The sequence below is a fragment of the Chiloscyllium plagiosum genome, chromosome 27, assembly GCF_004010195.1.
Source record: "Chiloscyllium plagiosum isolate BGI_BamShark_2017 chromosome 27, ASM401019v2, whole genome shotgun sequence".
Taxonomy (NCBI): domain Eukaryota; kingdom Metazoa; phylum Chordata; class Chondrichthyes; order Orectolobiformes; family Hemiscylliidae; genus Chiloscyllium; species Chiloscyllium plagiosum.
In genome coordinates this window covers 46,037,029-46,052,363 of record NC_057736.1, presented here as the reverse complement: position 1 = coordinate 46,052,363, position 15,335 = coordinate 46,037,029, and the positions used below count along the sequence as shown (strand labels likewise).

At 43.7% G+C, this 15,335-nt stretch overlaps 1 protein-coding gene across 1 annotated transcript in view; it reads left to right on the top strand.

Annotated features, from left to right (window-relative positions):
- The window catches only part of col16a1 (collagen, type XVI, alpha 1), a 357,671-nt gene that overhangs the window by 226,921 nt on the left and 115,415 nt on the right, over positions 1-15,335 (top strand). The window contains exons 24-28 of the mRNA XM_043717133.1: positions 565-687; positions 9,065-9,109; positions 9,889-9,924; positions 13,838-13,891; positions 14,877-14,930. Of these exons, the coding sequence (XP_043573068.1) occupies positions 565-687; positions 9,065-9,109; positions 9,889-9,924; positions 13,838-13,891; positions 14,877-14,930 (312 nt within the window). The remainder of the gene's footprint in view (positions 1-564; positions 688-9,064; positions 9,110-9,888; positions 9,925-13,837; positions 13,892-14,876; positions 14,931-15,335) is intronic.

The following is a 15,335-nucleotide window of genomic DNA, read 5'->3' as shown; positions in this document are numbered from 1 at the left end:
TTCCCCCACTCACCCAGTGTACTCTATGCAACTTTCTCCCCACCCCCACCCTCCTCTAGCTTATCTCTCCACGCTTCAGGCTCTCTGCCTTTATTCCTGATGAAGGGCTTTTGCCCAAAATGTCGATTTCGAAGGTCCTTGGATGCTGCCTGAACTGCTGTGCTCTTCCAGCACCACTAATCCAGAATTGAGAGGGGTCCTGCTAAGATCCACTTCACTGTCCTATTCCCGCTGAACCATTTCCCCATCCACATGATTCCCCTCATACAACTCCTCAATGAGGCCTGGGCCCTTCGATGATTTTTGGTCATGTGAGGGCCTACTTCCAGCAACCTCCACTGCCTCAATAGACCTTCCTAAACAGAGGTGATAAGGTGCTCTCATTGTAAGGCATCAAATACTGCCAAGACTTCTTCAATGTGACAAGAACACCAGTACTCAGCATGCCTGCACACAGGCAATTAGAACAACTGTAAAATCATTCCCTGTTATATTGTTGGAGAAGTTGGGAGAAACTGAATTAGCTGCAGATATAAAGCATTTCATGTCTGTTCTGTAACAAAGGGCGATTCATGCAAGATATGTCCAGAACTCACTGACGAGCTTGGAAACATTGTGGGAATCCCCGGACCACCTGGCCCTAAAGGTGACCCAGGAACCCCGGGAGTTCAAGACCCTGGACCACATGTGAGTATGGGGGAGGAGGTGGTGTAGTGCTAATGACATTGGACCGGTAACCCAGAGGATGTGGTAAGTTCTCTGGGGACATGAATTCAAACCTAACACAGCATGATTTTAATTCATAAAAGCTTGAAAGCCAGTCTCGGTAGTAATGCTAAAAATATCCTTGATTGTCATAAATACTGATCAGGTTAACTTTAGGGAATCTGCCATCCTCACCTACTCTGATTTATAAGTGACTCCAGACCCACACCAATGGAAAACCTCAGGAAAGGATTGAGCAAGTCATTCAGTGCAGGGGCAACTAGGAATAGCTAAAAAATACCAGTCTTGTCAGCAATGATCACATCCCATAAAAGAAAAGTGAGTTTGGGTCCAAGAGGTAATAAATGTTGCCAGCATGGAAATAACCTCCCAAGTATTATGGATACTTTCAATGTAAAGACCATACTTTTTCATTTCTCTGTGCTTTTGATCCTGGACAGAAGTGAGAAAATAACTGTTTTAATAACAAAGATCATTGAAGAATTACTACAGTTTTTTTATAAATGCAAGGAACCTGGCACTCTTTGTAAGTATTGTTTACACAGCTGCTGGTTCAGGCAGTCATGAGCTGAAGCCAAATGGAATGTATGAGTGGAGTGTTCTATGATAACAAGTAGCTGATTGGCCTGTAGACTAATAGCCAGTTATCAATGATAAGGCCTTCTGCCTGTCAATACTGCATGATTGGCTCCCAGGTAACTGAACAGCTTGGGGCAGTGAGTGCTTTGGGAGAAACCATTGAATCTGTTGTGGTGAAGAAACTGTCGATGCTCAGGAGTAGAAAGCATCTCAAGCCTGAAAATAGTCAGTTTATTTCCACTTTCCAGTTGCTGTAAGCCATGACTTTTATAAGTGTGAAACAGTCACCAGGTTCTTCCTGCAAAAAATGATAGAATCTGGAAAATGAAAACTGAGAGACAGAGTTCTGATCAACAAAAGAATCATCTCAGCAAATCCCGTGGACATTTAAAACAGCTGCTTTCCCAGACTTTCCCTCTGTCCATAACACCTATGTTTTATTCCCTGCCTGTCTGCCCTGTATGTGTATTGGGAAGTTTATAAGGAAATTAGAGTTTAAACTGGTCGAGTTATATCTTGATGATTTATAATTGTTTGCCTACAGCTAGCATTTTACTTAAGTGTAATAAGTAGTAATTTTCATTCAGTGCAGAAACCCTGATTCATGCTTTATGTCAATCTAGGTCTAAAAGACAGGTAAATTGGGGAATTCTGCAGATTTGCAAAAGGTTTTGAAGTGTTATGGCGATTTGGGAATAGTGGGACTTGAGTTCCAGTATTAACATTGATCACCCTGTTCAGACAGGTTATGACAAAGCTCTGGAGCACATGGGACTTGAACCTAGTTGCTTCCAGCTCAGACAGCGACATTACCAGTGCACCATAAGAGCCTCTCTCAGTTTGCATCACCAAATCAAATCAGATTAATACTCATTTTGTCATAAAGAATTTAAATGTTGCTAAAAAGAAGACACATTTTGTAAGTTCTCTGGCACACTCATTAGTATAATTCTCAACAAATATCAAAGTAAAGGGAAAGCAACGTTTACTTTGTATGAGAGGAGAATGCCAAGTTGGTTGCCAAGTGGACTCTGGTTGAGGTATAGCTATGGAAATTGCACCAATGAATGATGACTGAGAGCTAACTGCAAAACCTTTGAATTATCCTGAAGAGTGCAAAATGAAAAACTTCAACAAATTACTAAGGATTTATAATTCTTAATTAATTGGTTTGTAGATCTTGCATTGTACACATCCTTCCCCAACATTATCTCATTTTATTTTGTTCACTCAAGCGACGTGGGCTTTGCTGACTGAGCCAGCATTGATTGACCTTTCCTTGTTGCCCTTGGGAAGATGGTGGTGAGCTGCCATCTTGACTTACTGCAGTCCACAGGCTATAGGTAGATCCACAATGCCTTTAGGGAGGGAATTCCAGGATTTTGATCCAGAGACAGAGGAGGAATGATCGATATGTTTCCAAGTGAGGATGATGAGTGGCTTGGAGGAGAACTTGTAGGTGGTGGTGTTCCCATGTGTCTCCTGCCCTTGAATTTCTAGATGGAAGTTGTCATGCAATTAAAAGGTGTTTCTAAGAAGCCACAGTGAATTTCGGAGATGCATCTTGACGATGGTGTGGACTGCTGCTACTGGGAAAAAGGACTGCAGATGCTGGAGATCAGAATTGAAAGGTATGATGCTGAAAAAGCACAGCAGGTCAGGCAGCATCTGAGGAGCAGGAGATTCAAAGTTTTGGGCATAAATCCTTCATCAGAAATGTCAGATTCCTAATGAAGGACTTCTGCCCAAAACATCGACTCTCCTGCTCTTCAGATCCTGTCAGACTTGCTGTGCTTTTCCAGTGCCACACTTTTCAACACTGCTGCTACTGAGCATTGGTGGCATAGGGAGTAGATACTTGTGGATGTGGTGCCAATCAAGCAGACTGCTTTGTCTTGGATGGTATCAGGTTACTTGAATGTTGTTGGAGCTACATCCATCCAGGCAACTCGGGAATATTCTATGCACTCCTAATTTGTGCCTTGTAGATGGTGGACTGGTCTTGGGGAATTAGGAGGTGAATTACTGTCTACAATATTCCTAACCTCTGACCTGCTCTTGTAGCCATTATGTTTATGCAGAGAGTCCAGTTGAGTTTGTGGTCAATGTTAACTCCCAGGATGTTTATAGTAGGGGATTCAGTGATAGTAATGCCATTGAAGGTCAAGAGATGGTAATTAGATTCTCTCACTTATTAGAGGTGATCATTACCTTGCATTTGTTTGAATCGTATGTTGCCTGCCACTTGTCCGCCCAAGCCTGGATCTTGTCCAGATCTTGTTGCATTTGAAAATGGACTGCTTCAGTATTTGAGGAGTTGCGAATGGTGCTGAACATTGCGCAATTATCAGTGATAATCCCCACTTCTGAGCTTATGATGGAGGGAAAGTCATTGGTGAAGCAGCCGAAGATAGTTGGGTCTAGGACATGACACTGACAAATTCATGCAGAGATGTCCTAGAACTGAGATGACTAATCTCTAACAACCACAACCATCTTCCTATGTATTAAGTTTGACTCTAACCAGTGGAGAGTTTGTCCTGATACCCATTGAGTAGTTTTGCTTGGGCTCCTTGATGCCACACTCAGTTGAATGTACCCCGTGGGGGGGATGGAGGGAGGGGTGTGGGCGGTGTGGATGGTTCAGTCATAGGGGAAATTAGAAAACCCAAATTCAAGGAGGAGGTAAGAATACAGAACTCAGGAGAGATTATTACAATCTCTGGCACAGACGCAAATAGGGCAGTGTGTAGAAAGGGTTAGCAATCAAACTTCAATCATTTTGGGCAAACGAATGACAATGAGAAGAGGGACGGTTAATACAGGACTGAAGGTGTTATATCTGAATGCACGCAGTATAAGGAATACGGTAAATGAGCTTGTGGAGCAGATGGAAATTGGCAGGTATGACGTGGTGAGCATCATGGAGATACGGCTGCGAAGGGATCAGGATTAGGAGCTGAATATTCAAGGATATACTGCCTATCGAAAAGACAGGAAGGTGGGCAGAAGGGGTGGGGTTGCTTTATTAGTAAGAAATGAAATTAAGTCAATAGTACGAAGTGAAGTAGGGTCAGATGTTGCAGAGTCTATGTGGGTAGAATTGAGAAATCGCAAAGGTGAAAAATACATAGTTGGAGTTCTGTACAGGCCTCCAAACAGTAATCAGGAGCAAGGGTGCAAGATACACCAGGAGATAGAAAAGATGTGCAGGAAAGGCAGAGTTACAGTGATCCCAGGGGTTTCAATATGTAGGGGGACTGGGAAAGTCAGGTTGGTGGGGGATTGCAAGAAAAGGAATTTGTGGAATGTCTATGAGGTGGCATGTTGGAGCAGCTTGTGATGGAGCCCAGTAGGGAACAAGCAATACTGGAGTTAGTGTTGTGCAATGAGGCAGACTTGATAAGGGAACTTAAGGTGAAGGAACCCTTTGGAGACAGTGATCACAATATGATTGAATTTTCTCTGCAATTAAGAGGGAAAAGATAGAATCAGAGGTAAAGGTATTACAGCTGAATAATAGCTGAATTACAGCTGAATTACAGAGGCATGAGGGAGGAGCTGGGTAGGACTGACTGGGAAAGGAGCCTGAGTCAATATCAGGATCAATTTCATCAGTTTCTTCATCTCCCCTCCCCCCACGTTATCCCAGATCCAACCTTCCAACTCAACATCACCCTCTTAAACTACCCTACCTGTCCATCTTCCTTCCCACCAACTGCTCTACCCTGCACCCTGACCAATTACCATCATCCCCCACCTTCATCTACCTATCGCTATCCTAGCTACCTTTCCACCTGCCCGACCAACCTCCCATTGATCGCTCAGCCCCCTTGCCCCCTCACCCCACCCACCCCACTCTTCATGACAAAGAGCTTATGCTCAAATAGTCAACTCTCCTGCTCCTTGGATGCTGCCTGACCGACTGTGCTTTTTTAGCATCACACGCTTTGACTCTGAACTCCAACATCTGCAATCCTCATTTTCTCCTGGGAGAGGAGCCTATCAGAAAAGACAGTGGAACAGCAATGGCTGGGGTTTCTGGGTGTAATTCAGGAGATACAACAGAAACTCATCCCAATGAAAAAGAAGCTTGGTACAGGGAGAATAAGGCAGCCATGGCTGACCAGGGAAGTCAGGGATAGCGTAATGTGGCAATGGGAAACCAGAGGACTGGGAAGTTTACAAAGACAACAAAAAATGTTTTAAGGAGGGAGAAGATTAAATAAGAGGGTAAGCTAGCCAGTAATATAAAGGAAAAGGTGAGGACTGCAGAAACTGGAGATCATAATCGAAAATTGTGGCACTGGAAAAGCACAGCAGGTCAGCACATAATCGAAAATTGTGGCACTGGAAAAGCACAGCAGGTCAGCAGCATCCATGGAGCAGGAGAATTGGTATTTCGGTCATAAGACCTTCATGATATCAATATTGATTCCATGTGGTTGGGGTGTCTCAAGGCAGAAGGTGAGACGTTCTTCCTCCAGGCGTCGGGTGGCTTGGATTTGGCAGTGGAGGAGTCCCAGGACTTGCATGTCCTTGGCAGAGTGGGAGGAGGAGTTGAAGTGGGGTTGTTTGGTGCGTCTGTCCGGAGATGTTCCCTGAAACATTCCATGAGTTGGCACCCTGTCTCTCCAATGTAGAGGAGACCCCATCAAGAGCAACAGACACAGCAGATGAGGTGTGTGGATGTGCAGGAAAATCTCACCCAGATGTGGAAGTATCCTTTGGGTCTTTGGATGGAGGTGAGGGAGGAGATGTGGGTGCAGGTTTTGCATCTCTTGCAGCAGCAAGGGAAGGTGGAGGGTGGTTGATAGGGGGGGTGTGGGCGAAATGAGGAAATCATAGAGGGAATGGTCTCTGCGGAATGCCGATAGGGATGGGAAGGGAAATATATCTCTGCTGATGGGTTCTGACTGTATGTGGCAGAAATGGCGGAGGATGATGATCTGTATCCATAGGTTAATGGTGTGGAAGGTGAGGACTGGGGGCTTCTATCCTTGGTCCTCATCTTTCACTCCACTACTGGGCCCATGGTGTCAGAGGCTAGTTTGGATAGAAGGTTAGCTGTCTGGCGGAAGGCAGGGAGTGGGGAATAAGAGGGTCCTTCTCAGGATGGTAGCCGGTGACAAGTGGTGTTCCGCAAGGCTCAGTGTTGGGACCACAACCTTTCACTTTATACATTAATGATCCAGATCCAGATAACTATGGGCATTCTAGCTAAGTTTGCAGATGGTACAAAGATAGGTCAAGGGACAGGTAACATTGAGGAGATGGGGAGGCTGCAGAAGGATTTGAACAGGTTAGGAGAGTAGGCAGATGGGGTACAGTGTGGGAAAGGGTGAGGTCATGCACTTTAGTGAGGAGAGTAGAGGCATGGAATATTTTCAAAATGGGCAGAAAATTCAGAATCTTGAAGTGCAAAGAAACTTGGAAGTTCTAGTCCAGGATTCTCTCAAGGTAAGCTTGCAGGTTGAGTCAGTAGTTAGGAAGGCAAATGCAATTATAGCATTTATTTTGAGAGGACTTGAATATAAAAGCAGGGAAGTACTTCTGAGACTTTATAAGGCTCTGGTCAGGCCACATTTGAAGAATTGTGCGCAGTTTTGGGCCCCATATCTCAGGAAGGATGATCTGGCCTTGGAATGTGTTCAGAGGAGGTTCACGAGAATGGTCCCGGGAATGAAAAGGTTAACATCTGAGGAACCTTTGAGAACTCTGGGTCTATACTCGATGGAGTTTATAAAGATGAAGGGGTATCTAATTGAAACATACAGAATACTGAATGACCTGGACGTAGATGTTTGGAAGATGTTACCAATTGGTCAGAGAGTCTAGGACCTGAGGGCATAGCCTTAGAGTAAAGGGAAGACCTTTTCAAATGGAGTTAAGGAGAAACTTCTTCAACCAGAGAGTGGTGAATCTATGGAATTCATTGCCACAGAAGGCTGTGGAGGGAAGGTCATTGAGTTCTTGAGTATCAAGGGTTATGGGGAGAAAGCGGAAGAATGGGATTGAGAAACTTATCAGCCATGACTGAATACTGGAGCAAACTCGGTGGGCTGAATGGCCTAATTTCTGCTCCTATATCTTATGGTCTTATGATATCTTACGCTGTCACTCTCGCGTCACCTCAGCTCTTTATCTGTGTTTGAACTGTGGCTGTAATGAAGTCAGGAGCTGAGTGGACCTGGTGGAACCCAGATTAGGCATTACTGAGCAGATTATTGCTGAGCAGGTGCTGCTTGATAACACATTTGCTGACACCTTCCATCACTTTACCGTTGATCGAAAATAGAATGATGGTGCTTTAATTGACTGGGTTGGATTTGCCCTGATTTTTGTGCATACTTGTGCAATTTTCCACATTGTCAGGTAAATGCCAGTGTTGTAACTATACTGGAAGCGCTTCGCCAGGGGAGCGGCAAGTTCTGGAGCACAAGTCTTCATTACTATTGCCGGAATGTTGTCAGGGCCCATAGTCTTTACAAAAACCTGTGTCTCCGCTGTTTCTTGATATCACATGAAGTGGTTCAAGACTGGGACCTGTGATGCTTTTGGCATGCCCACCTGCACTCTCCGTTGAACCAGGGTTGATCCTCTGGCTTGGTGGTAATGGTCGAGTGAGGGATATGCTGGACCATGAGGTGGCAGATTGTGTTGGGAATACAATTCTGCTATTGATGAGTCATTGTGCCTCATGTTAGCCCAGTCTTGAGTTGCTCAATTTGTTTGAAGTCTGTCCCATGTAGCATGGTGATAATGATAATGCCGCACAACACGAAGTCTCAGGTAGGCCTTCGTCTCCACAGGGACTATGTGCTGGTCACTCTTATTGATACTTACATGGGCAGTTACACATACAGCTGGCAGATTGGCTAGGATGAGGTCAAGTTTGTTTTTCCCTCTTGCTGGTTTCCTCACCACCTGTCACAGACCCAGTCTAGCAGCTATGCCCTTAGAACATAACCAACTTGATGAATAGTCTTGCTGCCAAGCCTGTCTTGGTGGTAGACATTGAAATCCCCCACTCAGAGTATATTTTGCACCCTTACCACTCTTAGTCTTCCTCCAACTGTTGTTCAGCAGGACAAGTACTGATTCATCAGCTGAAGCAGAACGGTACGTAGTATTCAGTAAGAGGTTTCCTTGCCAGTGTTCAACCTGAAGTTGTGAGACTTCATGGGGTTCAGAGTCAATGTTGAGGGCACCTAAGGCAACTTCCTCCCAATGGTATGCTGTTGTGCCACCCTCTCTGGTGGGTTTGTTCTGCTGGTGGAACAGAACACATCCAGGGATGGTGATGTCTCGAACATTGTCTGTTAGGTATCAATCTATGAGTATGACTGTGTTGCTTGACTACTCTGTGAGACAGCTCTCCCAATTTTGGCACTTGCCCAAGATATTAGGTTGACCTTGCAGCATCAACAAGGTTGCTTCTGCTTTTGTCTTTTTTGGAGCTTACATTGATACCAAATAGTCAGTCCAGTTTCATTTCTTTATTGAGAATTTGTAGCAATTGATGCAAATGAGTGTCTTCCTAGGCCATCTCAGAGGGCAGTTGAGACTCAATCATATTGCTGTGTGTATGGAGTTACATGTAGGCAAGACCAGGTGAGGATGACAGACTTCCTTCCCTGAAGAAAATTAATTAAGAATTCCGATTGCATTTGAAGAAGTAATTTACGGGCCATATTACTCTTTGGGATATGCCGACAATGTGATAAATCACCTTTTAATATATACTGTCTCTGGACAGGGCCAGCCCGGAGCACCAGGTCCACGTGGCTTCAAGGGAGAAAAGGTGAGTCACTGAATCAGCTCAGTGAGGTTTGTTAGCTGTGACCTCTACCTGCTAATTCCAGCTGGCTGGCTGTACTCAGGTCACATTTGCCCAAGTGTCAGTAACTCAACCACTGATAGTACATTCCTGTACCATCTGTACAGCTGATGTTAAACTAATTGGCCTATATATAATGTCTGGTTTATCTCACTTAACCTTCTTAAATAATGGAGTGACATTAACAATTTTCTAACTCCGGGGAATCATTTGTTAAACAATTGGCACATTCATGAATTCTTCTGCTCCCATAGATTCATCTGTTTTTATCTCCTGAGTTTCCCATCAGCATTATTTTTACTTGTACTGAATCTAATTAGATCCTCCTTATGATTTGTTAATTTCCTCTTATCTCTTGTATTCTATCCATTTTCTGGAGACTAAAGCAATGTAAGTATAAGTCTTTTTGTTTCAGTAAGTGTTATTTCCTGATGTCTGATCACATTATTACTCGAGTCTGTCACAAAGCAGCCCACATTTCCCTGAAATAACTCTCTTCTCTTCATTGAGTTGTAACAAATCTTCAGAGCTGCTCCTTTTAGCATCTTCCTTTTGTGGCTTAATCATGGAAGTTTGGAGAAAAGCATCAGTTTAGTTTAAACATTGTGCACATGTGAGTCCTGTGGTTCACCAAGTTCAGCTAAAGTCAGAATCATGGAATTTGTAGTGAGATGAGAGTCTTCAATCAGACTGGAATCACTGGTTGTCATACACTGTTCAAGTGACAAGTCTCCATTTCACAGGGTAACGTCGGCAAACCAGGAGCCTCTGGGAAAACCGTGAGTACAGTGATCATTTCTCACTTGCTTAGCTGTCTCTTGTCTTACATGAGTCTCGGTAAAACACAAAGCTGTGCCTTCACCCAGGGTGGAGTGCAATGAGACAAGGATTCAATGGAAGGAAACAGTGAACTGAGCGGGGTATACAATGACACTTCTCCCTACAGGCTGTTAAGGATTATAATGGAATGATGGTGAATCCCCTAGCACAAAAGCATTTGTTTTGCAATAACCTAGATGCACCAGCCCTGAGATTAAAGGATCAGAAAATGGCCCTCAGGTCTGTTCTGCCATTCAGTGAAGTTATCTTAGACCTGACTCCATGTACACAACTTGTCCCAGATCTTTCCGAACTATTGGAACCTATGCTGTTACCTTGGCATTTCTGCAGGCACCTCCTTTTAGCTTTATGGTGTCACCTACCTCTGGTAAGAAGAATTCTTGTTGCTTTAGGGTTGAACTATTTGAATGTTAAATTAAGCTTTTGTTTGAACATTTCCCATTGATCTTCTTCGGTTGTACCTATTGACAGTTGTTCAGTTTACTGTGGACAGTCTCTGCCTGATTTCACTGAAATCAGGCTCACCAAAATCTAGAATCTTCCAGTAGTTTCACAATTCTCAGCTTTAGTCAAGACATTTCATATTCTGATGACAATGTACTAAATACTCTCACACTTATTTTGTCGCTCAAATCTACCTTGTGATGGTCATTATTAAGTACAATATGGTCAACTGTCTTGCTGCTGTAAATAACACAGACATATTCAGAAAAATGCACTGCCTTTCTGATAGTTTGCCTGAATCAAGATGACAATTAAATTCCCTCTTAATACCCAACTGCCTAGACTATGCGGCTTATCTAACATCTGCAGTGCTGCAATCTTCATCTTCACAGATGTTACCGAGGGTCTAAACCCACTCTCATGGCAGTCCTGAATGCTTTCCTATTTCTCATTGCACCCTCAAAATATCTGTTTATCTCTCTTCATATCCTCTTAAGATGGAAGTAATTTCATCCTTAACTACTTCTCTTTCAACGTTTTCCTGGAAATTCCTCCATATCGTAACCTAATATTTATGTTCCCCTTGTTTGATGGGGACAATGTAGAGGGAGCTTTATTCTGTACCGAACACCATGTTATACCTAACCCTGTGCTGGCCCTATCCTGGAGTGCTTGCTGGGGACAGTGTAAAAGGAGCTTTACTATCTACGTAACATGTGCTGTCCCTGATCTGGGAGTGTTAGGTTGGGAGTTTAAAGCTTGGGGAGCTTTACTTTCACTTTCAAAGAGTAAAGGCAGTTTTACTTCCAGGTTAAAAATGGGAGAGAAAGCTTCACTTTCCATTTACTTTTAGGTTAAAAGAGCAGAGGAGCTTTATTCTGTACCTAACCTCGTGCTATAGCCAACCCTATTTTGTTCCTAACCACATGCTATTCCTGGGAGTGTTTAATGCAGACAGTGTTGGGGGAGCTTTATTCTACATCTGTTGCTAACCCTAGCTGCACCTGTCCTGCGAATATTTGATGGGAACAATATAGAGAGAGCTTTACTCTGTACCTGAACCTGAGCTGTCGCTGTCCTGGGAACATCAGATGGGGACACTATAGATGAAGCTTACTCTGTATCTATGATCCCATGGTGTACCTGTCCTAGCACTGTTGAAGAGGACAGTGTCAAGGGAGCTTTACTTTCAATTTATGAGGACAAAAAATATTAAGTTTCAGTTTAAAAGAATAGAGGAAGCTTCACTCTGTATCTGACCTTGCACTGTCCCTGACCTTGGAGTGTTTGATGGGCACAGTGTCAAGGGAGCTTTACTCTCCATTTACTTTTTTGTTTAAAAGAGTAGAGGGTAGATTTCTTTGGATCTAACCTCATGCTGTCCCTGTCCCAGCAGTGTTAGACGTGGCAGTGTCAAGGCAATTTTACCTTCAGTTTAAAAGAATAAAGACTGTTTTAAATTCAGGTTAAAAGAGTAGAGAGATGTTTATTCTGTATCTAACCCTGTGTTGTACCTAACCCATTTTGGGCACAGTGCAGAGGAAGCTTTATTCTGTATCTGACTATGTGCTGTGCCTGTCCTGGGAGTATTGGATGGACCAGTATAGAGATAGCTTTACACAGTATCTAACCCTGTGCTGTACCAAGCCCAGTGAGATACTCTGTATCTAACTTCGTGTTGCACCTGTTCTGGGAGTCAGACATGGACAGTGTAGAGGGTGGCATGGTGGTTCAATGGTTAGCACTGTGTAGGTATTTGCACATTCTCCCTGTGCCTGCATGGGTTTCCTCCGGGTGCTCCGGTTACGTCCCACAATCTAAAGATGTGCAGGTTAGGTAAATTGCCTGTAGTGTTCAGGGAAGTGTAGGTTAGATGCATTGGTCAGAGGTAAATACAGGATAACAGGGTACGGGAGTGGGTCTGGGTGGTATGGACTTGTTGGGCCAAAGGGCCAGCTTCCACACAGAAAGAAACTGCCTTATCTGTCCTGGAAATGTTTGAAGGCGACAGTGTAGAGGGAGCTTTATTCTGTACCTACCCTTGTACTGTCTCCGTCCTGGGAGGTTTTGATGGGGACAATGTACGGAGAGCTTTATCCTTCTGTTGCCTCATGTTGTACATTTCCTGGAAGTGTTTGATGGGAGAAATGCAGTAGGAGCTTTACTCTATCTGTACCTGTCCTGGGAGTGTTTGAGAGGGGCAGTGTAGAGAGAGCTTTACTCTGTATCCAATACTGTGCTGTCCCTGTCCCGGGCCTGCTAGGTGGTGACAGTATAGAGGGAGCTTTACTCTATTTACTACCCTGTGCTGTCCCTGTCTTTGAGATTGTTTAATGGGAACTGTGTAGAGGGAGCTTTATTCTGTATCCAGCCTCGTGTTGCATCTGTTCTGGGAGTGTTTGATGGGATACAGTTCAGAAAGATTTACTCTGAGGCTTACTGGTTTCAGATAGTTGTCTACACTGTATATTTCATCCACATCATTGGGTAAATAAAATATAATTGAGATAAGTATTTCTCAATCATTAATTATTTATCAGGTTCATTTTTCTCACAAGTCCACAGGGAGACAGCTTCCTCCTGTTAGTGTTCACTTGGGCAGACTGCAGCCTTAGCGTCCATGTAAATCCATAACAAAGTTTGAGTCATGTTGTTGAACTATCGGTTCCTCCTGAGACTGAACCCTTCTGGCTACTGCATAAGAGCATATCGTCCCAGGAGGTGAGTTAGGAATAAATGTTGAAAAGTTACCTGAAATTGGTAGTCCCCAACGCCCAGTCCCTCCCACCCAACTCCATCCTTGGGGATATCGTGCTAGGTATTGGATCTGGTTAACACAGGTTTTTTTTGCTGGAGTATTACCTGTCAGGGAAAGCACAAGCTCAGGATGCCCACTGAACTAATTTTAATTGATGCTGAGGAACTATGGGCTGGCCAGGGCCCAGCAAGGACAGGTAAGAGGAAACCAATCTGCCCCAACTCATTTGGGCAACTCTCCAAGATGAAGGTAGAGGAAGCTGACTCCAATTTTTACACTGTGGGGAAGTTTTGGCAATAATAAAAATTGAAGATCAGAGAATCTTCTGCATTGAAGGATCCTCCAAGCCATTACCAGCAATGGCTGTGAACTGCCAGGGTCCACATCCTCAGAACAGTACGGAAACAGAGGTGCATCACTCAACCAACACATGGCCTAACCATTTCCACATTCTCGATTGTGGGATCTTGTTGTGCAGAAATAGGCTGCTGCATTTCCACCATGTCAGTGGCTCTACTTTCCATTGTCTGTTTATGCATTTTCAGGATGTCTTGAAGTTCTGAAAGATGTTAGACAAAAGCATGCCTTTGTTGAGTCAATTTCTTTTGTCACCTTTTCCCAACATTGTGTTTACTTTTGTCTTGTTAAAGGGGAAACGAGGTAATCAGGGGATCCCAGGGCATGAAGGAGAAAAGGGCAACAAGGTAAGCGCTTGAATTAATTTGCACTTTTCACTCGAGGCTCAGTGATTGAATATTCAAGCACTGTGCTGGCTGTCTGCAGCGCAGTCCAATCCGTCCCATTCCTCTGGTTTACGATCATGGTGCTGCAGATTTACTGCCTCCAAGTGCTCTTCCAATTTCCTTTTAAAATTATTATCAATCTGTTCTTCCAAAGTCCTCATGTATTGAGTTCGAGATCATTGCTACTTGTTTCATACATTGCCAACACCACCACCACTCCCCCCCTCCACCCCCCATGTAATCTATCCATATACCACACACACACACATCCTTAAATCTGTCTCCCTTAGCCATTGCGCCATCCCTTTGTCTTCCTTATTTGGATCTGTAAGGATCTTGAATACCTCTCTCGAATCTGTCCTGAATCCTATTAGTTCCATTGAGAACAGCCCCAACAGTTTCTTCACCCTAACCTTGGAGCTAAAATCTCACAATCCCTGGAACCATCTGGGAAACCTCCTCTGCATCATCTCAATCCTGTGATGATCACAACAGGATGTGGGTTATAGCCTAACCAGAGCTTTGTAAAGATTCAGCATAACATCCCTGCTTTTGTACACTATATCTCAATGTAACCCAAGATCCTATATTCTTGTAGTGTAAAACATTGAGCATTGGAATGTTTTTGATATAAACTGGAACAGGATTTCTGGCCCGTGATCTCAGTTCGACATAACCCCTGATCACTGACAACTGGAATCTCAAGGATCAGCAGATACAGATTGAATTAAAACTCCCATGGACAAGTGAGTTTTCAAATAAGACTGAACACTCATTCCTTGGTGAATCCATTACCTGTGGAACTATGACCCAGTCAAAGTCACGACTTTGCAAGAGAGAGGGTGAAAAGTTATGGGGATTTTTTTTTAGCTAACAACGTATTTGAAATCTATCTCTGTGGTTACACTGACGAGTGAGTACTTCATCAGCACTCTGTTTTTTTAAGGGTGATCTGGGAGATCGAGGGATCACAGGAGCTCCAGGACCCAAAGGAGAGAAGGTTTGTGTTATGAAGAATTGTATTTTGTTTCAGTTTGATTTCTGCTTTGTTCTGCTGCCATCTGTTGGTGGGAGGTATGGCTGAAACGGTCCTGTTCACTCTGGAGTCCTGACGCCATAATTCAGGCTGATGCTGCAGTGCACTACTGAGAGAATGTTGGAAATTCCTTCTTTGCAATGAAACGTTAATGACCTCCATCTGATGAGTCAGGAGGACATACAAAGTCCCATGACCATAATCTGATAGAAGGGGAAATCTCCCACGTTCCCAGCTAATGTTAATCTCCATTATTGATACAAAGGATTGTGTAGTCATTTAACTCATTACTGTTGCTGTGCGTGATTGGTTGCTGTGATTCCCTACATCACAATACCTCAAATGTATTTCATTGACTATTATTTTAGA